General features: G+C 44.3%; 1 protein-coding gene across 1 annotated transcript; it reads left to right on the forward strand.

The window, feature by feature from the left end:
* The first annotated feature begins 303 nt into the window (after nt 1-303).
* Nucleotides 304-27,170, forward strand: LOC135879671 (cytochrome P450 4V2-like). The gene is given in 12 exon segments (XM_065405721.1): nt 304-514; nt 5,012-5,124; nt 10,130-10,215; nt 19,929-20,119; nt 20,564-20,633; nt 21,825-21,996; nt 21,998-22,078; nt 23,066-23,257; nt 24,244-24,346; nt 24,849-24,983; nt 25,141-25,320; nt 26,977-27,170. Coding segments are annotated over 12 exon segments (1,728 nt in total).
* The last annotated feature ends 10 nt before the right edge of the window (nt 27,171-27,180 follow it).

A 27,180-nucleotide genomic window follows, 5' to 3' on the forward strand; every position in this document is an offset into this window, starting at 1 on the left:
CAGGGGTGCTGAGAGCCATTGAACCAAACTGTATATGAAGGAAACCACTTCAAGCCAGGGGGTGCAGCAGCTCCCGCAGCACCTACGTCTTCTGCTGCTCTGCTCCCTCCTCATGCAGCCTCTGGGGATCCCTCCTTCCCTCCCACTCCTTTGTTCCCCAGCCTCTCCCCCACCCCCGCGCGCCCCACCTCCGGGCTCCGCTTCCCTCGGCTGGAGCCGGAGCCCAAGCCCGGGTTCTACGCTCGGTGCAGCACCCCGGGACTGCGGCTCAGTGCACACCCTGCGGCCGGGCTCCGGGCAGCGATGGGCGCTCTGCAGCTGGCTCAGGAGGGGGACCTGCTGCTCTACTGGGGGGCCGGAGTCGTCACTCTGCTCTTCACGCTGCTGGCAGCCTTCACGTTCCGCCTGCTGCTAGATTACCTGGGGAAGTGGAAAGCGCTGAAGCCGATTCCAGGGGTCAGCCCCTGTTACCCTCTGCTGGGAAATACTGTGTTTTTGGAGCGCAAAGGGGAAGGTAACGGCCGTCCAGAGACGTAGCGGTAGCTGCCTGCAGTGCAAACCCCTCTCCCTCCTGGAGCTGCTGCCTGAAGCACCCTCTCTCCAGGGTGACCGCAATGCCCCGGGGATCAGTTCCAGCAGTAGGGCGTACAGCGGTGTAGACACTTGTTAGGTGCTCGGGAAGTGGCTGGGGATTTCCGGGGGCTGTATAAGTAGGAGCTGATTTGAAGCAGTGGAGCTGGACTGGCCCCATCACTAATTCTTGTTGTAGAATAACAGAGTAGGAGTGAGCAAGTGATGCAAGTCTTGCATCTGAAGAAGTGAGGTTCTTACCCACGAAAGCTTATGCTCCCAATACTTCTGTTAGTCTTAAAGGTGCCACAGGACCCTCTGTTGCATTTTGAAGTTTGCCATTTTCAGAAGCTACCGTTCCACCCCGTATGCTTTGAAATCCATTTCTTGTCTTTCCGTGAAACTTTAGATACCCTTGGTCAGCCTCTTCATGGTTAATACATTTAAAAACAACTGCCATGGTACATGTTTCCCCACTAGATTCTAAGGTAAAGGAGTCATGCTAAAGCGCTGGATAATTACATAATTAGATGAGCCTGTTATGTTCGTAAGAATTATTGTTTCAGAACAAACTTTCAAAGTGTAGCAGTATTTACTCAAAACTGGAACAGTTCCACATTAGGTGTTCTGAGTCCATTCATTATGCTCCTCTGATTTTCAAGACAAATCAGACATTACTAGTTCTTTTTCTACTGTGAGATTTTTCTATATTCCTATGAGTCTTAGGCCAGGTCTACACTACCGCGGTAGTTCGACGGCTGGCAATCGAAGTTCCGGGTTTCATTTATCGCGTCTGGTCTGGACGCGATAAATCGATCCCGGAAGCGCTCGCCGTCGACTGCGGTACTCCAGCTCGGCGAGAGGAGTACCGCGGAGTCGACGGGGAGCCTGCCTGCCGCGTGTGGACCGCGTCTGAACCGCGGTAAGTTCGAACTAAGGTATGTCGACTTCAGCTACGTTATTCACGTAGCTGAAGTTGCGTACCTTAGTTCGAATTTGGGGGTTAGTGTAGACCAGGCCTTGGTAAGGTGCTCAAGTTATTGTGCCTTTCTCCACAGTGAGATAGTAAAAATATCAATGTGCATGGATTTCTGTGCTTATTGTACCTGTGCAAATATGGGCTTTTGTGCTGTATTATTGAGCCTTGATTTTTTAACAAAAGGGATCTTTCAGGTAAGTTATACCTGAAGTGGAATGAAGGAAAAGGGTTATTTAGTTGCTTTAACTTTGCTGCAGGGTGGGTGTGGTGGTTGTGCTGAAGATAAATGTACAGGGCCAGTTTCTGTCATAAAACTTAGAAACAGTCAACTATTTTTGGAAGAACAGGCATGATTGTGACAGAGGGCTGTTTGTAGATACAAAACATTCTATACATTCTATGATCCATTCTATGCATCTGAAGAAGTAGGCTGTAGTCCACGAAAGCTTATGCTCAAATAAATTTATTAGTCTCTAAGGCTATGTCTACACTACCGGGGGGGGGGGGGGAATCGATTTCAGATACGCAAATTCAGCTACGGGAACAGTGTAGCTGAATTCAACGTATCTGATCCGACTTACCCCGCTGTGAGGACGGCGGCAAATCGACCGCCTCGGCTCCCCCGTCGACGGCGCTTACTGCTACCTGGGCTGGTGGAGTACACACGTAGATTCGGGGATCGATTATCGCATCCCGACGAGACGCGATAAATCGATCCCCAAGAGATCGATTTCTACCCGCCAATCCTGGCTGGTAGTGAAGACAAGCCCTAAGGTGCCACAAATACTCCTGATCTTTTTGCGAATACAGACTAACATGGCTGCTACTTTGAAAACAATGAGGAGTACTTGTGGCACCTTAGAGACTAACAAATTTATTTGGGCATAAGCTTTCGCATCTGATGAACTGGGTTTTAGCCCACGAAAGCTTATGTCCAAATAAATCTGTAAGGATGGCACATACACAGTGTGGTCACACAAAGGAGCTGTGAGGGGATGGAAGAGGCTGGTCCGGTCGCACACAGGAGCTGTGAGAGACTCAAGCATGCTCAGTGAAGAAGGAATCTTCAGAGATTTTTAGCTGTTAAGATCTAGCAAGTCTCTACCGAACAAGTACAAAATGTTTTTTTTCTAAGGCTAAAAATGATCAAATTAGTGGGATGGCACAAGCAGGACCGGCTCTAGGTTTTTTGCCCCCCCAAGCAAAAAAAAAAAAAAAAAGGCTGCCCCTCCCCCCCTTTTGGTGGCTTTTACACATGTTTGCATTTCGCAATGTTTTTGTTGTTTTGGTTTGGTTTGGTTTGGTTTGGTTTTTTTGACTGGGTGCGGTACTGATGCAGCATTGGGCAACGACTGCATCTGAATCTGCTTGAGCCGGGTGTATCTGCCTGAATTTCTTATTGAGACAGAGGAGCTGAAAAGCCCCATGGGCCACTAGAGCGCATGAGTAATTCGTGCCGCTTGTAATATGTGTGGAGGGGAAAAACAGAATAGAGATGACATTTCAAGAGGCTTAAATCACCGCATGCTTTGCTGCCCCGGTGTCACGTCTGGATCTCTTGAAGGAAGGCTACGGGGTTGTACAGCCCCGATCGGAGAGAGCCCTTGGCTTTCCTGGGCACGCTCCATATTTCAGTCTTACTAGGAGCTGGGCTGCCGCTTCTGAGCGCTTTCTGCTACTTTCGCTCATTTAAAATGAGCCTGACGTTCCCCAAATCATTAACTGAAATGGGTAAGGAGCGTGCTGGAGAATTGCCTGCTGTCCGACGGGTGCTAATTCTGACACTGCCACTTGATCAAAGGGTCGGGTCATTATCTTTAAAAAGTTGTCCCTGAATGAAAGGATTTCTCCCGGCTCAGATTCGTTTCCAAGGGGGCAGGGGAGGGAGAGAAGAAGGGGAAAGCCGGGCTAACCCTTGAAGGGGTATTTCATGGCACTCTCTCCCGGTCCGTCTCCCTGAGCCCCACCGGCTGTACTGCAGCGCAGGGTTACCTGGTTGGCAGCACTGACGGTGTTATTGGCCACTGGGGGCTTCCTGCCCGGCCCTGGTAAGTTCTCGGCGGTTTTCTCGTTGTTCCTCGGGGGACTCGGGCGGTAGGGCTTTAGGAACGTGAAGTCGCTCTTGGTGGACTCCGGGGCCAGGCAGGCTTTGTAGCAGTAGCCCGGAGGGCCACTGCCCGCCACGTCCAGGCAGTTGTTTGACACTTTGTTGCCCGAGGAGAGCTGGGGCTTGATGTTGGAATTTTTGAAGACGTCTGCCGGAATGCCGCCCCTGGAAATGTGTGCCCCAAGCACGTGCTTGCTTTGCTGGTGCCTAGAGCCGGTCCTGGGCACAAGGTACATTCCTGACACACAGTCCATTCCCCTGCATGGAGGTGTTAAGGCATTTAAAAGTAAAGGTCTCAAGAATTTTTTTAACATGAGCAAAACAACAACATATTTTTAAAAAAAGAACAGGAGTACTTGTGGTACCTTAGAGACTAACAAATTTATTAGAGCATAAGCTTTCGTGGGCTACAGCCCACTTCTTCAGATGTAGCCCACGAAGGCTTATGCTCTAATAAATTTGTTAGTCTCTAAGGTGCCACAAGTACTCCTGTTCTTTTTGTGGATACAGACTAACACGGCTGCTACTCTGAAACATATTTTTACTTAGCCTTGTTCCTGAAAACAACTGAATGGTTTTGGCTGAAATTTGGCTTGTGGTGAGCACCTGGCATGGAAAATTGCAACCCAAACTGTTAAAGTTTGGCAACGTTATAAGCAACTAAAAATGAGGCCGTATAGTGGAAAGTGTTAGGCAACGTTAATAATAGGTGGCGACCCTCTGGTCTTTTGTGTAGAAATTTCTCTTGAATGTGGACTCTAGCATTATTGTGGAATGCTTTATTAATCTGCACAATCTCATTTCCCCTTTTATCTCAGATGCTCTTGGTGCCATTTTAGAGAGTGTCAGTTAAGGTCTTTAAAGTCAATCAGTAGAGGTTCTCTTGTATTTAATAGATGATCCTTACCCCCCAAGGATTTATATTCCATCTATCATGTTGTTCAGAAAAATTAATCAGTGTGAGGATGGGCTTGTGCTAATGCACTGGGCTGGAAATCCGGAGAAATGAATTAAATTCCTAGCTTTGCCATAGACTTCCTATGTGACCTTGGTCAAGTCACATAATCTCTTTGTGTGTCAGATCCCCATCTATAAAAGGGGGATAAAAATATTTCCTTTATACTCTTTCATTTGTCCTTTCTATTTAGGTTGCAAGGTTCCTGTGTCTGTACAGTGCTTATCGCAATCTCGACTGGGACCCCTAAGTGCTACTATAATCAAAATAATAAATAAGTGCAAAACATACGTGGTTTGTCACAGTAGCAAAACTAACACTGCAGTGAACTCATGATCAATTACATGATTACAGAAGTTCTAGTTTTGGCCTATTCAAATTGCTTTTTTCCACCCCACAGATTTCTTTAAGCAAGTAGTACACATCTTCAAAGAATACAGGAATCTACCCCTGCTAAAACTTTGGATAGGACCATTGCCTTTTGTGATTTTATATCATCCAGATGCTGTGGAGGTGAGTGTTCCTATCTCATGTTTAATAGATTTGTTTGTATAAGTCATAGAATTTATGACAGTTATTCCCTAATTTGAAATTTTGTGTTTGTTTCATCTCCAGAGTTTACAGTAAACATTAAAAATGGCTGGTCATGAAGGACACATGCCAATCACCAAACTTCTTGTTACATCTAGAGCTTAGGCTTCATGCTGGTCTCCTCCTCCTCCCTGCCTGCCCTCCCTCCCTACTTCTGTGCAGGTGTTTTATAACTCTAGGCACTCAGGGGAGCACAGGGACTGCATGCCAGATGCTCCTCCCAGTGGTATGTTGCATGAGCTAAAGGGATGACACAAATCACTCCCTGTCAGTGCAACTGAGACACAATACCGGTGGTGTTCTCTCTGCAGGGGTGTGAGTACCATCCCCTTTGCTCTGGCAGGTGCATAGACTCATAGACTCATAGACTTTAAGGTCAGAAGGGACCAATATGGTCATCTAGTCTGACCTCCCGCATGATGCAGGCCACAAAAGCTGACCCACCCACAACAGAATCCTCCAGCCTGCGACCCCTGCCCTATGCTGCGGAGGAAGGCGAAAAACCTCCAGGGCCTCTGCCAATCTACCCTGGAGGAAAATTCCTTCCTGACCCCAAATATGGCGATCAGTAGAACCCCGAGCATACAGGCAAGATTCTACAGCCGGACCCTCATTTTACCAGCGATAGCACGTTAATGCCTAATTGACTAAAATCACGTTATCCCATCAAACCATTCCCTCCATAAACGTATCAAGCCTAAATAGTGCAGTCTAGCCCTGAATGGTTTGTAGTTCGCTTAGAGATAAATGCAAAATTTCTTCTTCTGTGACTTTACATTGATTAAAAATACTTCTGTGATCTCGACTAAGTGAGAGGAAATGTTTATCCAGGTTTTGGACTGTGGAAAACCTTGAACTTCACTTCGCATTATCAACATAACAGGTTCTGAATGCAGATACTGTGTTAATGATCCACTAGTTTAAAACATCAGTGTTGTGCTATTATCTTCAAGGTACAGTTGTTTTTTTATTAGCAAGTGATATACGGGTGAGATACATTTTATTGTATTTATTAAATAAAGTGCATACAAAGAAATCTCTCAACAGGACTTGAGGACTGATGGAAATGATATAACTTGCATCAATCAGATTAAAACTGAAAAAAGTGTTTTAATTAAAACCATAGGCATTATTTTATAAAGGAGGATGCATTATTTAGAGTAGCCTTAAGGCAACTCTGTTGTTCAGGTATCTCTTCTGCCACTGATTACACTGCTCTACAGCCAAAATGCTTCTGAAATAAATGTAGTCAAACTTTACTAATTCTGGGTCACTGAGAACGAAAATGATGCTTAAAATTGTTGATTGGCTCTAGTTTTCAAGATATGCTATTGGGTCAGTATATACGACCCTTGACTTGGGAATGGCGGAGGATAAGTGAGTTATAAAGGGAAGGGATCTCAATTTAAACCAGAAATGACTAAAATACATCTTTGACTGGATCTATGAATAAATCTATGACTGGGTTTGGACAGTACTTGCTTTTTAGGCAAAACAATGAATGATGCAATCTGAAGCTGGTATTGCGTCATTCATGATATGAATTGCATCATGTTATTCCTAGAAGTCATGGATGATGCAATCATAACGAAGCTTACATCACTCTGCTGAACAAATTGCCCTATATCAGCTCTAGAAAGCATACAGTGTCATGCTCTCTTATTTGTAAGTGTTTGATTTTGCAAAGGGACACATTTCTGTTTAGCCAAAGTGAGCAGAGATGCCTCGTACTTGTGTGAACAGTGCAGATAACTTCTGCTATGTTTGTGGTGAAGTGACTTTTGCATCACAAAAGTGCAGTATAACCACTATGGTTAAGAAAGCCTATCACCTTTATTTTGGCTGCAAAATTGGAGATCAGGACAAGAGGTGGGCCCCACACATATGCTGCAACACTTGTGCAACAAATCTTCGCCAGTGGTTGAACAGGAAAAGGACATCTATGCCTTTTGCAGTGCCAATGATTTGGAGAGAGCCAACAGATCATACCAGCAATTGTTACTTCTGCATGGTGCCTCCAGTTGGGAAAGGTGTGTCAAAGAAGAAAAAGTGGACTGTGCATTATCCAAACATTCCATCAGCTGTACGCCCAGTACCCCACGGAGAAGGACTGCCGGTTCCTGATGCACCAGAATCATTCTCACTTGAGGCAGACGAGGAAGAGGATGAAACTTCTGGTCCTGAACCATCAATGTCACAGGACCCACATTTTCTCCCATCCTCCTCCTCTGAACCACACCTCATAACACAAGGTGAACTGAATGACCTTGTCAGGGATTTGGAACTACCCAAGAGTAAGGCAGAGCTGTTGGGCTCCAGACTACAGCAGTGGAATCTCCTGGCAGGTGATGTTAGGGTTTCCATGTTCTGTGACCGTCAAAAGGATCTTGTCCCATTCTTCTTCATGGAAGGTGATCTTGTAGCCTGCAACAACATCGATGGTGTGATGGCAGCCCTCAAAATCGTTCACGATCCAGATGAGTGGAGAATGTTCATTGATTCATCGAAGACGAGTCTTAAAGCTGTTTTACTGCATAATGGCAATGTTTTGCCATCAATTCCAGTTGGTCATGCAGTCCATAGGAAGGAAACCTATGACAACATGAAACAACTTTTGAGGTGCATAAACTATGACCAACATCAGTGGCAGCTTTGTGGCGATTTGAAGGTTGTTGCTCTCTTGCTTGGTCTGCAGACTGGATACACAAAGTCCTGCTGTTTTCTCTACGAATGGGATAGTCGTGCAAGAGATTCCCACTACATCAAGAAAGATTGGCCACTCCGACAGTCATTGGAGCCTGGGAGGAAAAGTGTTCAGCATCCACCACTTGTTGAATCAAGGAAGATTTTGTTACCACCCTTACACATCAAGCTGGGTCTGATGAAGAACTTTGTCAAGGCCATTGACAAAACACAAGCAGCTTTCAAGTACCTCCGTGGAAAATTTCCAAGGTTAAGTGAAGCTAAGATAAAGGAAGGTGTTTTTGTTGGTCCTCAGATTTGTGAACTTCTTCGAGATGATGCATTTGACCATGCACTGCGTGGCAAGGAAAAGACGGCATGGAAAGCCTTCCAGTTAGTGGAAATAAATTTTCTCGGAAACAACAAGGCAGACAACTACAGGTTGTTGGTGGAAAACCTCCTCAAGGCATACAAAAGCCTTGGTTGCAACATGTCACTAAAGATACATTTTTTGCACTCTCATCTAGATTTTTTTCCACCAAACTGCGTAGCAGTGAGCGACGAGCACGGCGAGCAATTTCACCAGGACATTGCAACAATGGAGAAACGCTATCAGGGCAAATGGAGCCCATCAATGCTTGCAGACTATTGCTGGACAGTGACAAGAGACGCTCCATTTAATGAAGACAAGAGACAAGCCAAGAAGCGCCGAGTAGACACTGAATAGGACTAAACTATGTACAGAATAGTTTTTTGCCTTTTGTTTCATAATAAATTTTATTTATATAACCCTTTTGCTGATTTTTAAAGTGTTACATAAACAGGACAGGTGAAATATTATTATGTAAAGGAACCATAAACACATGAAAAGACCTAGGTTTACAATTTATGATTAAAACTCTACTATCTACACAATATACATAAACATAAAATGTAAAAACTTAAATATCTTAGAAACAGTAGCCAATCAGTTGTTTTAATTGTCATATTTGAATTCAGCACATCAAAATACATAATAAATAGCACATTTTATCTCTGAAGCAGACGACTTCTCAAAAATTGTAGACCAGTGTTATCAGGACACTTGTTTATGTATTTCAGTGTATAAAATCTGCCCACTACCATCAGCCTCTAGGTGTGTATGTAATTCAGTCTTTAAATATATGCCCAAGAAATTCAGGTTGACCCAATGTCACCCCTAGGAGCCCCTTCTACCCTATGCCATGGACTGGAGTAAATCTGCCTCTTCAGTATGCTCCCCCATTCCTCCTGACCCCTCATGGAAACGCCTCTGGGGATATATCAGTTCTGTGGAGTTAAGAGGGGTAGTTGAATAAGCTGCTGGGGGAGCCCCTGGAAGCACAGCACCGGCTTAAACCTGCAGAATTCCTATAAAAATCTACTAGTCCAACTAAAAATCCAGGAGGCTGACAAAATGACTTACCCTACTGGTAATAAGAGTCTGAGTTTGTCCCCCACCCTTTCCCAAGAAAACAATCCATTTTTTGCCTCTGAAAAGACTCTTCTTCACAAACTTGTGGTTATCGCTCTCAGCTCTGCTTCGGAGACTGACCTACCCTGGGGTTTGGGAAGACATCGCTGCCTTGGTGTAAACAGTCCAACCAGAAATCAAGTTATCTTCACAACCTGAAGGTCTAGAAACTTAACTTTAAAAATGAAAGCTTAAATTCTGCACAAGATGGTTTCATTCACCCAAGAAAGACTCCTACTCTAGTTGGGCAAAGTTTGTAGATGTATTACATAAATAATTATATTCTGTGTCTCATGTTTAATATTACTGTTAGGTAGATGTACTTTTACCAGTTACATGAGAGAGACAGAACCTCTGTTGCAGTTCAGGTTGTCAGTCCAAATATCCAGCTTACTTTGGCCTGGGAGATATTGCAATATATTAAAAAGGAATGTCACATTTATACTATTGACTATTACAATCCATTGGAACATTTTCCTGCTCTTACAGTGTAGTATCAAATTGATGTATTTTTATTGTGATAAATATTTCCTTGTTAATGATCTCTCCTGTACCTCCAGGGTTTGTAAAGTTGACTGAGCAATGCAAAGCTATCTCTGATTGTAAATGGGTGTTCAAGTTTATAGGAGAGCAGTCATAGCTTTGAATATATTTTGCAAATACCCTCCTCCTAAAAAATAGAATGAGTATACAGTGTTACCAACTTCTTCTTTTAAAGAGATATTTCCCCTCTGTCTTTTCTCCTGCTGGTAGGTTGTTCTAAACAGTTCAAAGCACATAGAAAAATCTTTTCCGTACAAATTTCTACATCCATGGCTTGGCACAGGACTTCTAACAAGGTATCGTAATATATAAATAGTCATGTACCTTTAAAGTTATGAAAAGTTAAATTCTAAGATATAATGTATATTTACTGCCTGAAGACTAGAATGTGTTATATTTTATTTGCTAATAGGCAGAATAAAAGCATAATTATGGTCTGAATATTAGAATGTAAAGTACAGATGCCCAAAGAGCAGCGTTAGACCCATGTATCACCTGCAGGGCCATAAAATGGGGTCCTCCTGCCACCATCTGGAGTCTAGAAAGGATCTTGTTATGTGAGGAATGAGGAACTTTCAAGAAAGTTCTTGAAAGGATCATGTTATGTGAGGAATGTGAATGGGACTTCAGAGCAAACGATGTAGCAAGACCTCACTCGGATGCACCGAGCTCGAGTTTTCATAATTGATAGAAACAACTTTTAATTCTTCAGCAAAAGAATACCAGTCAATTATAATCCAGCAATATCAAATATTCTCCCCACACAAATGACACATTTAGTCTTATTGATGTAGCCCTCAGCTGTCCTCAGACTCAGCTTCATGAACTTCAAGGCAAGCCATGTGCAAGGGCACCCACTCGAGGCTCCCAACTCCTCTCCCATCACCTTTTCGTGTCTCTCTCCTTCCTGATGGGGTTTTTCTAGGCTGCAAAATTCCCTGCCTATTCTGTGATATTCCCAGCAAGCCAGACTGTCTGAACAGGCCAGTGTCTGTATTTTGCTTTTTCTCCAAAGGCTATAGACAGTTTAATTGCACACAGTTATAAGTTCCCACACAGCTCTTTCTAAGCAGGCACATTTATTTTTAAGGTGAAAGGATTACAGGGAAAACATTAAAAAGAATGAAAGAACCTACACACATGCTGAAAAGCTTACCAAAGATGACAGCCACCACGCCCTACTCCAGCAGGGGCTTTGGTATGAGTCAGTCCTTCCAATCCCACCAAAAGGTTTTTCTGTAGTTACAAGTTCATTACAGCTTTTGCTCAGAACAAGCACACCCATGCATAGGTTCATCTTTCCTTTACACAGCTTGGTCCTTTGATCTTGGGATTCCGGGATTAGGGAATCAGCTAATGATTGTCCTGTCCTTAGGGTGCAGTTGCATAACCATGGGTGGGGTAGGGGTGGGTGTGAAATTTGCTTTCACTTCCCCCTAGATATTTCCCAGGAAATCCATTTCACTGGTATTATCCCAAAAATCCATTTTTGTCTGCCACTTTGTTCAATATAGTCATTTGATCATCCAAGCCCACAACCATTCATTTAATGCAATGGACCCTAAAGATATGTAAACTTAATTCAATAAGGTCTCCCAAGTATATTGCGGGAAATTGCCATATCTGTCACACTGGGGTTAAACTAAAGTATTTCAGTCCTCAGGAGACTAAACTGTTGTGTGCTACAGGCAGAGAACAAGAAAGACTAAGGTGCTACCAATACCCAAGGCCCTTGCAATGGCAGGGAATTGATTAGGTAAGCTACGCACAAATGATCTTGGTTGGTGATCCACACACTGTGCTGTTGAGGATGGCAAAAAATGCCCAAGTACCCTTCCCATCTGACTTGGTGATTCTTTCCTGACCCCAAATCTGGTGATCAATTTGACCCTGAGCCTGTGTGCAAGACACACCAGCCATTGTCTGAAAGAGAGGATTTTCTGTACCACTCAGAGCAGTGGTCCACCCTGTCTGGTGTGCTGTCTCCAGTAGTGGCCAATCTTTAATGTTTCAGAGGAAGGTGAACCCCAGACATGAAAGTAAGCCGGTCCGGTACTGCGTACACAGCCGACCGTACCGGCAGGGGGCAGCTTTCCCGCCTGGCAATTTAAAAGGGCCCTGGGCTCCAGGCAGTAGCCAGAGCCCCTGGCCCTTTAAATCATAGTCAGCTTGGATTTGTGTGCTATATCAAATACATAAACACACCACCTTTATCAATTATGCACACTTATCACCTCTGCTGAAGGGATAGTCTCCTATTATTATGAATCATGATTATTAGGGTAATGCCAAGGGACCAACCAATATCAGGGCCCCTTTTTGCTAGGCACCATACACATTCACAGCATGTAGATACTCCCTTCCCTGAAGAGCTTACAGTATAAGTATACAAGACAGACACAGGGTGAGGGAAAGGGATATGAACCACAAGTGAAGTGAATAATGTGGAAGCACAAATGTCATAGTAGTGCTATGATTTTTTCTGAAGGGGGCTAGGAGGAGATTCACACAACAGAAAAGGCAGGAAAGGAGAGCGATGAGAGGGATAGAGCAGATGAGAAGAGGGAAGGGAGGAACGTATATGGGGCAGGTCAGATGTGGAGGGAAGCTGAGGTATAGAGACTTTGGCTGTTTGCTCCAGTCCCTTCCCCCAGTCAGCACAAGGCAAAGAAAGTCCAGTCAAAGCTGTGGAAAATATTATCAGTGTTCATGGGTGCCTGCTTCAGCTGCTTCTACTGCTGCTCTGCTGGCTTCGGTCTCTGGCTGGCTCCTCTCTGCTGTTTTTTGCCCCAGAGCACATGTGCCTGGGGAGGGAAGGCACCTAATGTCCACCATGGATGTCTCCCCTGTACAGTTCTGGGGATGTCATTCATGAGGGAGGGCTGGCCCTGGCTAAGCCCAGGGCCGCTCAGAGTGGGGGGCAAGTGGGGCAATTTGCCCCAGGCCCCGCAGGGGCCCCACGAGCCCTGACCAAGAATCCCTTTCCTGGCTAGAGGCGCCTTTTTACTTACCCGGTAGCGGTCCGGGTCTTCGGCGGCATTTTGGCGGCGGGGGGCCCTTCAGTCTCTCCGGGTCTTCGGTGGCATTTCGGCGGCGGGTCCTTCAGTGCTGCTGTTACTGAAAGGTACCGGGTTTGCCGCAATTGGTAATGCTGCCGCCGGGGGTAGCCGTGGTTTAGGGCAATACATGGGGGGGATATCCTCCCAATAATCAGCCTAGTGAGGGGCAGAAGCTTTTGGGAATAGAGGGGCCTGAATTTGTACCTTCTTTAAGCAACGATGAGCCTTATCGTCCCAGAAAAACCAATAGTCCATTTGCCCCGGCGCTTGGTTTTCCAATGTCAGGCGCAAGGGGGTTAAATGGGTAGGAATATTAAAGGAGCCATACTCGGGCCATGCAGTCCCCAGGGCTGGCCAATCCTGGGTACAAAGTTGTAAAAAAACGCTTTTTTGACATCCCTTTTTGAACACCGGGTAAGGGCCATTTGCTTAACATATAATTCAAAGGACTATTCTTAGAGGGTTTTACCAGAGACCCACCCATCTGCTTGCTGACACCCTAACAGAGAATTACACAGAGAACAGAGGGAATTATGGCCTAATAGGATCCTATTACAGGAATTTTTTCTAATATTGACCGCTACAGGGGATGGGACAGAAGGATCCCAATTCGACCTCAGATCTTCATCGCACGCGATGGCTTTCACTCTGAGGAATTACGAATGAGAGGCTCAGATCCGTCCACACACTTAACGCCCAAATTTATAAGACAGAAATTTATTAACCGGTTAACCAGACCAGAACCAGACCAGAACCAGAACCAGATAGTGTCTCCTTATCCTATTAGGACTCACCTTATCGGAACACGAACCCAAGGGGCCGCGGTGAAGCAGAGAAAAGGGGCGAAACACCCCGTTGGCGTCGTTCCCAGTTCGCCGCAGCCATCCGGAGAGCTAGGAGAGTCCCGGCAGAGTCGCCAGTAACTGTCACCGAAATATCGGGTCCACCTAGCTGAGAGCCAATAACAGCCAGACAGGGATAAGGAGGAGTTGCTTTATTTTGCAGAAGAAAGGAGAACTTTGCACCTTGGTACAAAGACTTTGTCTTACACACATTTTACAGATCCTTTATACACATTCAGACAAAGGCCCTTGCCATGTTAACACTTGACTGGTGGTTGTCAGACCCGTGCTTTTGCTATCTGGTTAGTGAAAACCGGCTTGGGACCAGCTTTAACTACCTTAAGGCCTTGAAAGGGAAGACAGTTGAAAAATTTAGGCTACTGTGTACTTAAGGTGTTTGCTTCCCCCAATGGCCGCTGGCTAACATAACGGCTGCTAGCTGTTAAGGGGGGTTACTAGTAACTTTTACACTGCCAAAGACGCGGAGTGACTGAAGGACCTGCCGCCGCAGACTCGGAGTGCTGCCCGGTTAGTATGTCTGCTCTCCCGCTTTGCCCCAGGCCCCCTGAATCCTCTGGGCGGCCCTGGCTAGGCCCCACTTTACTCCTCCCCCAGTGCAATAGTACCTACTTATGCTATTCTGGAAGCACAAGTCTAATATAGATATCTGCCATTTCTGATCTTTTGTAAATATTTTGGTGATTTTTCCCCATAATTTTTTGCTATTTAGACTCAGAATGAACTAACACTGTGGCTGGATCTCAGCAAGCTGCATTCCTGACTTTTACTCTATAGACAAAGGAGGGTCAGTTCAAGAAAATGATCAGTTTGGGGACATTTAAAAATAGGAGATTTTGGGGGGAGGTGCAGTTGTGAGCTCCCCTGCTCAAAACAGGAAGATGCTGTGTTCCCAGCTGAAACCATCTGAGGCCTGGTCTACACTATGAGTTTAATTCGAATTTAGCAGCGTTAAATCGAATTAACCCTGCACCCGTCCACACAACGAAGCCATTTATTTCGAAATAAAGGGCTCTTAAAATCGATTTCTGTACTCCTCCCCGATGAGCGGAGTAGCGCCAAAATCGATATTGTCATTTCGAATTAGGGTTAGTGTGGCCGCAATTCGATGGTATTGGCCTCCGGGAGCTATCCCACAGTGCACCATTGTGACCGCTCTGGACAGCAATCTGAACTCAGATGCACTGGCCAGGTAGACAGGAAAAGCCCCGCGAACATTTGAATTTCATTTCCTGTTTGCCCAGCACAGGAGAGCATAGGTGACCACAGAGAGCTCATCAGCATAGATAACCATGCAGGCCGATAATCGAAAAAGAGCACCAGCATGGACCGTACGGGAGGTACTGGATCTGATCGCTATATGGGGAGAGGATTCAGTGCTAGCAGAACTTCGTTCGAAAAGACGAAATGCCAAAACTTTTGAAAAAATCTCCAAGGGCATGATGGAGAGAGGCCACAATAGGGACTCAGAGCAGTGCCGCGTGAAAGTCAAGGAGCTCAGACAAGCCTAACAGAAAACAAAGGAGGCAAATGGTCGCTCCGGGTCAGAGCCGCAGACATGCCGCTTCTACGCTGAGCTGCATGCAATTCTAGGCGGGGCCGCCACCACTACCCCACCTTTGACCGTGGATTCCGAGGCGGGGGTAATCTCATCAGCCACACCTGAGGATTCTGCGGACGGGGAAGAGGAGGAAGAGGAGGAGGAGGAGGAGGAGGACGAGCTTGCGGAGAGCACCCAGCACTCCGTTCTCCGCAACAGCCAGGATCTTTTTCTCAGCCTGACTGAAGTACCCTCCCAAGCCTCCCAAGCCAGTACCCAAGACCATGACCCCATGGAAGGGACCTCAGGTGAGTTTACCTTTTAAAATATAAAACATGGTTTAAAAGCAAGTGTTTTTTAATGATTAATTTGCCCTGAGAACTTGGGATGCATTCGCGGCCAGTACAGCTACTGGAAAAGTCTGTTAACGTGTCTGGGGATGGAGCAAGTAATCTGGTATCATTGCATGACAAAGCCTGGCAGCGTATGGTCCCGGTGTTTGCTGGCATTCAAGCAACATCCGTTCTTTATCTCGCTGTGTAATCCTCAGGAGAGTGATATCGCTCATGGTAACCTGGTTGAAATACGGGAATTTAATTAAGGGGACAGAGGTGGCCATTCCTACTGGGCTGTTTGCCTGTGGCTGAAAAGAAATCCTTCCCTGCAGTTAGCCAAGCGCGGAGGGGCGGGGAATTGGCGCTGAGCTTTTCGCCTTTGGCTAGCAGGGATCTTCCCTGATACCAGCCACGTGGTGGGGGGAGGGGTACAGCGATCATCCCAGATAATTGGATGGGAGGGGGTTAGTTTGTTTTCTGCTGCTGAAGGTTAACAGGAAAACCGCAGCAGTCAACGGGCTTTGCTTGGTATGTGGGAAAGGAGGGCGCAGAAGCCGAAAGACAATGGCTTACCATGGACGCATGCAAGCCGAATTCTGTTGCCCGGACCTGCGTCTGTGATCTCTAATACCAAAGCCACAGGCACTCAATATTAAGATGGAAAATGCGACCTTGTTCTGAAATCACATGTGCTATGTAATGTGAATAGTGTTGTTCACCATGAAAGAGTATAAGCATTGTTCTGTAAAATGTATCTTTTTAAAAACTTCTCTCCTTTTTTCCATCCCTCCAGCAGCTGCAAATTTTTCAAGCCTCCCTCCTCCGTCCGAAGGCTATCTCAGATAAGGCGGCGGAAAAAGAGGACGCGAGACGAGATGTTCTCGGAAATAATGGAATGCACCCGCAATGAAAGAGCTCATTTGAATGAGTGGAAGGACACGGTATCTAAGTACAGGAAAGATGCCAGTGAACGTGAGGTCATGAGGGACGCTCGAGATGAGAGGTGGCAGGCTGCATGCAACGCTGGGGCTGCTGCATGATCAAACGGACATGGTCCGGCGTCTGGTGGAGCTTCAGGAACGGCAGCAGGATAACAGAGTGCCGCTGCAGCCGCTGTATAACCTCCCTCCCCCCTCACTATGTTTCATAGCCTCCTCACCCAGACGTGTAAGAACGCGGGGGGGGGGGGGGGGAGAGGCTCCGTGCTCCCTCCCACTCCACCCCAGTGGACAGCCCAACCAAAAGGCTGTCATTATATTGAATTTTTTCAGTGGCCTTTTACTTCCCTCCTATCCTCCTCCCAAACCTCACCCGGGTTACCTTGTCGGTTCTCTCCCTATGTTTATAATCAATTAATAAAGAATACATGATTTTTAAACGATAGTGACTTTATTTCCTTTAAAGGCAAGCTGTGATTTAAGGGGGGAGGGTGGTTTGCTTACAGGGAATGAGTCAATCAAGGGGGCGGGTTTTCAACAAACAGAACTTTCACACCGTAGCCTGGCCAGTCATGAAACTGGTTTTCAAAGCTTCTCTGATGCGCAGCGCTTCCTGGTGTGCTCTTCTAATCGCCCTGGTGTCTGGCTGCGCATAATCAGCAGCCAGGCGATTTGCCTCAGCCTCCCATCGCACCATAAAGGTCTCCCCCTTACTCTCACAGAGATTGTGGAGCACACAGCAAGCAGCAATAACAATGGGGATATTAGTTTGGCTGAGGTCTGAGCGAGTCAGTAACGAGCGCCAGCGACCTTTTAAACGGCCAAATGCACATTCTACCACCATTCTGCACTTGCTCAGCCTGTAGTTGAACAGCTCCTGACTCCTGTCCAGGCTGCCTGTGTATGGCTTCATGAGCCATGGCATTAAGGGGTAGGCTGGGTCCCCAAAAATAACTACTGGCATTTCAACATCCCCAACGGTTATTTTCTGGTCCGGGAAGTAAGTCCCTTGCTGCAGCCGTTTAAACAGATTAGTGTTCCTGAAGACGCGAGCGTCATGAACCCTTCCCGGCCAGCCCACGTTGATGTTGGTGAAACGTCCCTTGTGATCCACAAGTGCTTGCAGCACCATTGAAAAGTACCCCTTGCGGTTTATGTACTGGGTACCCTGGTGCTCCGGTGCCAAGATAGGGATACGGGTTCCATCTATCGCCCCACCACAGTTAGGGAATCCCATTGCAGCAAAGCCATCCACTATGACCTGCACATTTCCCAGAGTCACTACCTTTCGTAGCAGCACCTCAGTGATTGCTTTGGCTACTTGCATCACCGCAGCCCCCACAGTAGATTTGCACACTCCAAATTGTTTCCCGACTGACCAGTAGCTGTCTGGCGTTGCAAGCTTCCACAGGGCTATCGCCACTCGCTTCTCAACTATGAGGGCTGCTCTCATCTTGGTATTCTGGCGCTTCAGGGCAGGGGAAAGCAAGTCACAAAGTTCCATGAAAGTGCCCTTACACATGTGAAAGTTTCGCAGCCACTGGGAATCGTCCCACACCTGCAACACTATGCGGTCCCACCAGTCTGTGCTTGTTTCCCGGGCCCAGAATCGATGTTCCACGGCTACAACCTGCCCCATAAACAGCATGATCTCCAAAGCACCGGGGCCCGCGGTTTGATAGAATTCCATGTCCATGTCCTCATCACTCTCGCTGCCGCGCTGCCGTAGCCTACTCCTCGCCGCCTGGTTTTGCAGGTTCTGGTTCAGCATAAACTGCACGATAACGCGCAAAGTGTTTACAATGTTCATGACTGCTGTCTTGAGCTGAGCGAGCTCCATGCTTGCCGTGGTATGGCGTCTGCACTGTTCACCCAGGAAAAAGGCGCAAAACGGTTGTCTGCCGTTGCTTCCCTGGAGAGGGGGGAGGATGTACCCAGAACCACCCGCGACAATGTTTTTGGCCCCATCAGGCATTGGGATCTCAACCCAGAATTCCAATGGGCGGAGGAGACTGCAGGAACTATGGGATAGCTATGGGATAGCTACCCACAGTGCAACGCTCTGGAAATCGACGCTAGCCCCGGTACATGGACGCACACCGCCAAATTAATGTGCTTAGTGTGGCTGCATACATTCGACTTTATACAATCTGTTTCCAAAATTCGAATTATATAAATTCGGATTAATCCCGTAGTGTAGACATACCCTGAGACACAGGCTAGGACTCCTCTTAAGATTGCAGCAGGGATTCAGCATAAGGAGCAGACAGGCTAGAGTAGCTAAGGAGAGAAGGCCCACTGGCTCCTTTGGCCAGGCTGTGTTGTGATGGTGCAAGATCAAGCACATCCATACCTCAAAGACTAGCAGTAGTTGGGAGAGGGGACTGGAGAAGCATCAGTGACACCCCACTAGACACCCTAGCAGAGGGGAAGGTGGAGTAGACTTGGCCCACCCCAGAATGAGCCAGATGGCTTGGGAGGCTGGGATCAAGCACCCTGAAAGAGCTTTATGGGAGGAGGGAGAGTAGTTGGTCTCACTGCAATAGAAACAGCTATTTGCAGGGGACAGGGACCACAGAAATGTATACTTGGCCAGTCTCCATCCCATTACCTTAACAGCTCTGTGGGAGATGAATCCTCTTCTCTGATAAATGTTTGGTAAATGATACTGATGTAATAAATTGGACATTAGGCAGTAACTATCCCTAACCCTCACTTTTCTACATAGTGGAAAAATGAGGGCAGCCACCATTTACAATTCTCAGTGAAGGTGGGCTTAGCTGGAGCTGGGTTGCTAAATATTTAACAAAGGGCTTTTTATTTACCCTTCTCCTCATCCACTTACACCTCAAGTGCCTTCTCAGTCAGCCCTTGCCTTAGGATAACTTTTTGTTCACAGTATTTGTCTTGCAGCAGCTACAGTTAGCACCAAGCTGTTAGGAGCACTGTGTGATTAGAAGAGTTTTGTAGCAAAATGTACTTCCACTTTACCTCTTATGGTGAGTGGTGCTGGCTGCAACTATCGACATTAATTTATGTATGAAAAATGTTACAAGTCATTAGAGCCACTCTTTACTGTCATCAGTGAAGATGGACTGACAAAGACTACATTGTCCACTGGCAACATTTGAAAAGATGAGCTCTAAGAATCTATCTACCAGTTTTAACTACTCTAGTGAAAGTAATTGTATATTCACTGAGCAGTTCCACAAACAATTTATTGTTTCTTTTTTGGTGAGGTTTTTTTATACTTAATTTCCAACTCTTTATTTTGTAGCACTGGAGATAAGTGGCGTTCCAGAAGGAAAATGATAACTCCCACGTTCCACTTCACAATCTTAGCTGATTTTCTAGAAGTTATGAATGAACAAGCCAATATTTTGGTTGATAATCTTGAAAAGCACGTTGACAAAGAGCCCTTTGATTGCTTTCTAGACATCACTCTCTGTGCCCTGGATATAATCTGTGGTAAGTCCTGGTGATGATTCAACAGTTGCTATAAAAGTGCTGTAAATGATGAGGAGACTACAGCTGTCCACAATGCTACAGTTTCATTTGTTGAGATAATTGACAAAAAAGCCCTGCTGGTCTTGTACCACTACTTTTGTATTATCAATAATGAACACATCTTTTCTGTTTTAATTATGTTTGTGTCTATCTGAACAATCAAACATTGTGTTATGGGGTGGAACAGGAATATGGAATCTAATCTGAGGGAGAGTTAAAGGAACAGGAATATTAGGACTAGACTCACAAAGAGAGTACACATTCTAAAAAAAGAGAAATGCCATGAGATGAGGATGTAAATGGCAGCAATGCTTTCATGCAACACCTGGCCATTTGTTCTCAATGTACTTCTGGCTTTCCACCCAGCTAACGTATTCTTAATAAGTTTCTCTTTTCTCTTTCTAGAAACTGCGATGGGCAAGAATGTCGGTGCGCAGAATAATAGGGATTCTGAATATGTCCGTGCTATTTATAAGTAAGTGTAAATCTTTCAAGTCTGTCTTATAGTTTTGTTGGTGTAGGATTGAGAATGCCAATGCCAGCTATAGCACCTCAAATCTTTCTAAAGCAAAATCTGGTAGGACAACCAGGCCTGCACAAGAGCAACAGTTCACCTATGCACAAGGCCCGCTGTGCAAGTTAGGTCTTTCATTGCCCATGTGTGGGGATGGGGGAGTGTATATAGAGGTAGAGTGGCAGGATGATGGTAGAACCTATGCAAGCTGTACGTGCACAGAAGAGACCTCTGTAATGGCTCCACAAGGCTAGCTGCCGTAATGTGTGAACATGTTGCAGTTGCAAATCAGCCCTTCCATAGCTAATATTGGCTGGACTAGTCACCACAGCTCCTTTGAGCCTTCTTTGGGGCGGAGGCGGAGGAGGGGGGACACTGAATCTACATAGCACATTGGGCCCAACTCACTGTTGATTTGCACCTTGTATACACATTTACACAGTGCAAAGTGAGTGAAATGGTGTCAGGTTAGAATGGTAATGTTTTTCACTCGTCGTGTGTTAGTGTAAAAGACTACAGGAGGTGCAACACAATAGTGAAGTAAGAATAAATTAGAGTCACACCCTAGCAGTGTAAAGTGACCTTACATTGAGTGTAAGTGTAATTTATTCTAATTCCAAGGCCCCTTTTTATTGCCACAGAAGTATAAAAGCGCCTTAGTGACCATAGAATCAGACCATACCGGTCTCCATCAGATTATATTAGAACAAGCATTGCATTGGTAATACAATGATTTGTTTTGTGACTGATCCTATTGCAAACGCAGATTAATATTGTGGACTTCAGTAGAGTTATTCCAGGTTTACATAAGTGTGACCAAGAGAAAAAGTTGGCCCTAGGTTTTTTTTTCATAGTGGCAAACTTCTTGGATTAATACTGATTTGTATGGGAAAATAGATTTCACTGGACAGAAACATTTCTATAAATAAAAATGTGAAAAGTATTATAGCCGGTACTGAGCATTATAATTAATTAAAAGTGGATTGAGGGCATCCCTAAAGATTAGGCAAAATGGTTTGTGTCTGCTACATCAAGTGGTACTTGCATCATCCTGTCCAGGACCAGGAAATTTAGACTCTATTAGGCTCTTGTGGACATGTTGTGAATATGTTTTTAGAAATAAATATTATAATGCTATTTTTGTTACCCTAGGATGAGTGACCTCATTCATCATAGACAGAAGTCTCCTTGGCTTTGGTCTAACTTGATGTACCCTATGTTCCAAGAAGGAAGGGAACAAACTAGAAACCTCAAGATCCTTCACAGTTTTACTGACAATGTAACCCGTTATTCCTTTTTATATTGTGTTCCCATCAATGAGGAGAAATAATGTAGTAAATATAGAGATTCCAAATTGTGAATGTGGTGACAGAGAATTAGCCATTGGGAACATCACCTTATCTGTGGTACATATATAATAGGAGAACTGAATGTTTATGATATTCAGTCCCTAAAGAAATCCTCTGAAGAGGAGAGAATGTGACTTAGAACTTGTTGTTTGAGCGTTGGTTTTAGCCAATGGGTCACCCTCACATGGTAATAGTATAACTTAGTTGTAACTGGTGGTAAAAAAAAAAAAAAAAAAAAAATCACATAGAATCATCCTAATTGCTTTAACATGTAATATTCTGAACATTTTACAATAATCAGATCTCTACACCCTAAGGCCTGTAACAGCTAAAATATTTTAAAATGGCATTCTGCTTTGTTCTGGTGCTTTGTCCAGTACTTAAATATTTCAGTTCAGATCTGAATTTTGAGGAAATGATAGAAATGTAGACTGCATGGAAAACTTAAAAATAAAAACCTCAATGAATACACTTCAGCAAGGAAAAAATACATGGAGACGACCTATTTTTTATAAAAGTCCACTATTTTCTCTTAATTTTAAATCCATAGAAGTAACATCTGATTTTAATTCATTTTCTCCAGCTACAATGGTGTGCTTAACATGGGTAACCATTCAAATCCTGTCTTTCTTTCTATAACAACTTGATGCTGATTTGCATTCTGTGTGATGCACTATCACTGTACAGTATTATAATATTGCTTACTACAGACACGGCGTTGAAGACTCAGAAATGAAGGACAATCAAAGCAAAGAGCCAGCATGGACTTAAAAATTCAGATTCTACATGATTCACAACCCTGACCTGTGCAAACTCAGTGTACAATAGGAAAACAAATACTAAGGGAAATACTAAGGGGGTGGGTATAGATGTCGCTTAATATCACCAACCAGTGCATAGTATGGAGTCAGCGGTAGAGTCAGTCTTTAAATATCTGGGATAAAAGTTATTTTAAAGTACGTGTATTTAAAGCAGTGGCCACACACTTAGATTGTGGAATCTAAACTGTGGAAAAAATAATATATTGATATATTTATATCTAAGGTTATTGCAGAAAAAGCCCGTGAAATAGAGAATGACACACAACAGAAAGATGACTTTGATGACAACTGCGAACAAAGTGCGCCCAAAAGGAGAAGGGCTTTTCTTGATATGCTTCTCAGTACAACTGATGATGAAGGGAACAAACTGAGCTACATGGATATTCGAGAGGAAGTGGATACTTTCATGTTTGAGGTACTCCAACTAAATGGAATGGTCCCAATCTCTTCCCACAATGAATCTCTTTATACTTCTGATCGCTTTTGTCAGCTGTCTTTGGACCCTTTCCATTACACTTATATCGGTTGTGATACAGGATGACTGGAAATGATCACACTGGGTGTGGTTCCCTGCCGTACTGCTCCAGTTTTTTGCTGCTGTAACTCTGTATTCCCGGAGGCAATGGAATTAATTGTACTGTGGTTGCTATTACTCTATGGCATAATTAGAGTACATTTGATTAAAATTAAACTTGTACTAAAATCTGTTGCTAGTGAACATTCTCTTGTTTTCTTTAGCATATAGTACCGAAATGGCTGAGTTTTATGTTTGTAATATATAATCTTAGCAAAATTAAATTGCTTTGCCCTCTTCTGGTAATTGATGGTAATACTGTATATTTTATCATGGGATAGTAAAGATAGTGAGTAACTAAAAAGTCAGGTATACTTACATTTCATTATAAAGCGGTGAAGAAGGGCAAATGCCCTTCCAACAGTTGACTGAGGAAAAAATAGTGACTTTAAGATTGCTATATAGTGTTTAAATTATTGTGACTGTCGAGAGAGATTTAGTGGGTCAACAAGTTTATGTCTACAAGGAAGCAATAGCAAACCTCTTCCTCACAGAGACTGAATGCGGAGGTAGACCCTTCACCCAGCCAACATAGAAAAGCTAAGTAATAGAAGAGGGCTGGCAAAGGGACTTCTGCTTATTAAATATTATGATTTACTTCAGTTTTTTTCTTATCTTAGTCTCCATCCATTCTATTACATAACTGGTTATTTCTTGTTCAGTCTTGGGTACCAAATTGTTACATGATTCATATAGTCATACCTTTTCTTCTGTATCTATACAGTTAGACTACACCACTATAATGTCCCTAATTCTTTGTATATATTTATCTTCATATGCATGAGGATAATGGAGATCTGAACATCTTAGTAAATCTGTACTCTTAGGGGCATGATACAACAGCTGCTGCTATGAACTGGGCCATCTACTTACTTGGATGCCATCCTGAAGCCCAGAAGAAAGTTCACAGAGAATTGGATGAAGTGTTTGGTAAGTTTCTACTCTTTCCTTGGATGTGCGTGTAAGTTTGCATGGTACAGTATATAGTTTACATATTCATTTCTGTGTAGAGGTTTAAAAAGGCAAATAAACCACAGTACTGCCACTGTATGTGCTGTAACTCTTCTGTGGAGAAATCGATGTCACTAGGAGTTGGTTGGATGCTAAGGGAGTCGTGACAGGTTTTAATACTTAGATTGTAAGCTTTTTTGGGGAAGAACCATCTCTTCTATATTTGTACAGTGCCTAGCACAATGGGGTCCTAGTCCATGACTAGGGCTCTTCAATGCTATCTCAATACAAATAATAAATAATAATAGTTTAAGGACATCACAAGAATGAAAATTGAGATAAATGATTCAAACTCATAAGCACAGTGGCGCAGTTGTAGTTTGGTCATCATTTAAGATAGCTGTGGGCCTCTTAAAATAGCTTGTGTGTTTAATCTGATTAGGACAGTTGTCTCTCACACCCCTGTTGTGATTCTGATCAGGGAACTGTGACCGGCCTGTCACAATGGATGACTTGAAGAAGCTCCGATATCTTGAGTGTGTTGTTAAAGAAGCCCTTCGTCTCTTCCCTTCTGTTCCATTCTTCGCCCGCACCACAAGTGAAGATTGCCATATTAGTAAGTAGTTCTCAGCCTTTTGTCTGTATTCATCATTTTAGGTATGATAAATACCTGCTCCATCAAGGTGCTGCCTGCGTCAAGAATTTGTTTTGAGCTTTGTATCCATTTAGAGAAAGCCACTTACTTCACTGGCATGTTGATACTGTTTTTGCAGGAGGATTTAAGATACCAAAAGCAACAGAGGTAATTGTCGTTCCTTATGTGCTGCACAGAGAACCGGAAATTTTTCCAGACCCGGAAGAATTTAGGCCTGAGCGATTCTTCCCTGAGAATTCTAAGGGAAGGCACTCATATGCATATGTGCCCTTCTCTGCTGGACCCAGAAACTGTATTGGTACGTAGTAACGTGTAATAGGTCCCATATATGTTTATTTTCTTACCACTTGGGTGAAGTTGCCTTTGCTGTAGTACCCACAACAGAGCCTATGAATTTGAATGGAGATTTCAGGTCTCTGTGGCTGATAACTGCAGCAGAGCAATTTTTACCAGTATCTCACATTATTATTGTCACAACATTTTCTTTCTTCCCGTGGGGTTCGTCAGAGTCCACATTACACCCACTTTATTGTTTTCCTCCTTACTGGGACGTGCTCCATATGTAGCACTGTATCATGCTAACTTTAGTTCTGCTCAAGAGGCCTGGACACATCCTCAAGACTCCAGTACCCGTCAAAGACACCCTGACAACTCACTAGGGAACAACATGAGCCACTGTCTTTCTCTCCTTTCCCTTGGGATATGTTTGCTGGCTACACAATGATCTCAACCAGCAGGCTGGAGGGGAAAGTTTAAGAACCCTCCTCTGTCTTCTGTACTTATTGCTGAGGTGTTCACTGAATTCCTAAACTTGTAAGCTGTTCAGGGTATGGATTGTGTTTGTAATTGTTTCTCTGAAGCACCTAACAGAGCTATGGGTATTAAAAAATAAACAACTTTTGGAGTATTGTGTATATTCTATAGTTGTTGTGACATCAGAGAAGCTGTCCCTCTATTGATCCTTCATCTAGAAGCACTATTCTACCTCAAATGGGTCAAAATACTGAAAGGAAGGTAAATTTCCATTAGTCTGATCTCATTTCATTTTCAGGATTTCATTCCATTTTGTATGGGTCAGTCCCAATGACAGAAGCACCACAATTGGCAATGCTCTCAGCAGCAGGTGCTGAGATTCTTCTGTCAGCAGTGCGAAGTTATAGTAGACATTCTCAGGAGTCCAAATATTTAGTGAAGCAAAAATTAACCTGCCCCATCAAAGATTACTCTTTTGTTCTTGATCAGATCTTCATGTGTTGAAAGATGATCTAATTTATTATACCCAGGCTAATTAATTATTGTTTCTAGAGCACCCAAAGAAGTCTGGACGCTTTGCAGACATAAAGATTCCTGCATAGATAGATGGCAGTCTGAATAGACAATGTACAGAAAAGGGGTTGAGGGAAGGGTGAGATACAGCACAAGACAACTTTTTAAAATCCACACCTCTTTTGAGTTAAATCTTTGGCTAAGGGCTTGTCTGCACTTGAAACACTGTCGACCTAGCACTGTCTACCCCGGGGGTTAGGTTGGTATAGCTGCGTCTCTCAGGGAAGTGGATTTTTCACGCTCCTGAGAGATGAAGCTATACTGATGTAAATTTCTAGTGTAGACCAGGGCGAATAGGTTGGTCCGTGACCCTTATCAATTTGCTTAGTTCTTTTTTTTATTTCTATTTTTTCGCCCCTCCTCTTTCCTTGTAAACCTTTGATCGTCTGCCTAATTCCTCCGCCTCCCTACCACACCAGCACACTCCACTTTTAGGATAAAAAATTGACATAATTCTGTCCTTCCTCTTGTGCGTGCACATCCATTCAACCCTGAATTTGGCCCATATTGGTTTATAATCTATGACACCAGATGCACAGTTATTCCCATGCTGGATTTTGTGGGAAACCTTTGCCGTGTAATTACGAGTACTAAACTACTACTGTTTCTGTTCCAATTTAACCTGAAGGCCAGCGCTTTGCACAGATGGAAGAGAAAGCTGTTCTAGCCATCATCCTACGACGCTTTTGGGTGGAAACTAGTCAAGAGCGAGAAGGGCTTGGCCTCGTGGGAGAACTAATACTTCGCCCAAATAAGGGCATCTGGATCCAACTGAAGAGAAGAGAGTGTATGTCAGAAGAAGAAAGCTCACAAGGATTTTAGATCCTAAAAC

This window comes from Emys orbicularis, chromosome 5 (genome assembly GCF_028017835.1).
Source record: "Emys orbicularis isolate rEmyOrb1 chromosome 5, rEmyOrb1.hap1, whole genome shotgun sequence".
Classification (NCBI taxonomy): Eukaryota; Metazoa; Chordata; order Testudines; family Emydidae; genus Emys; species Emys orbicularis.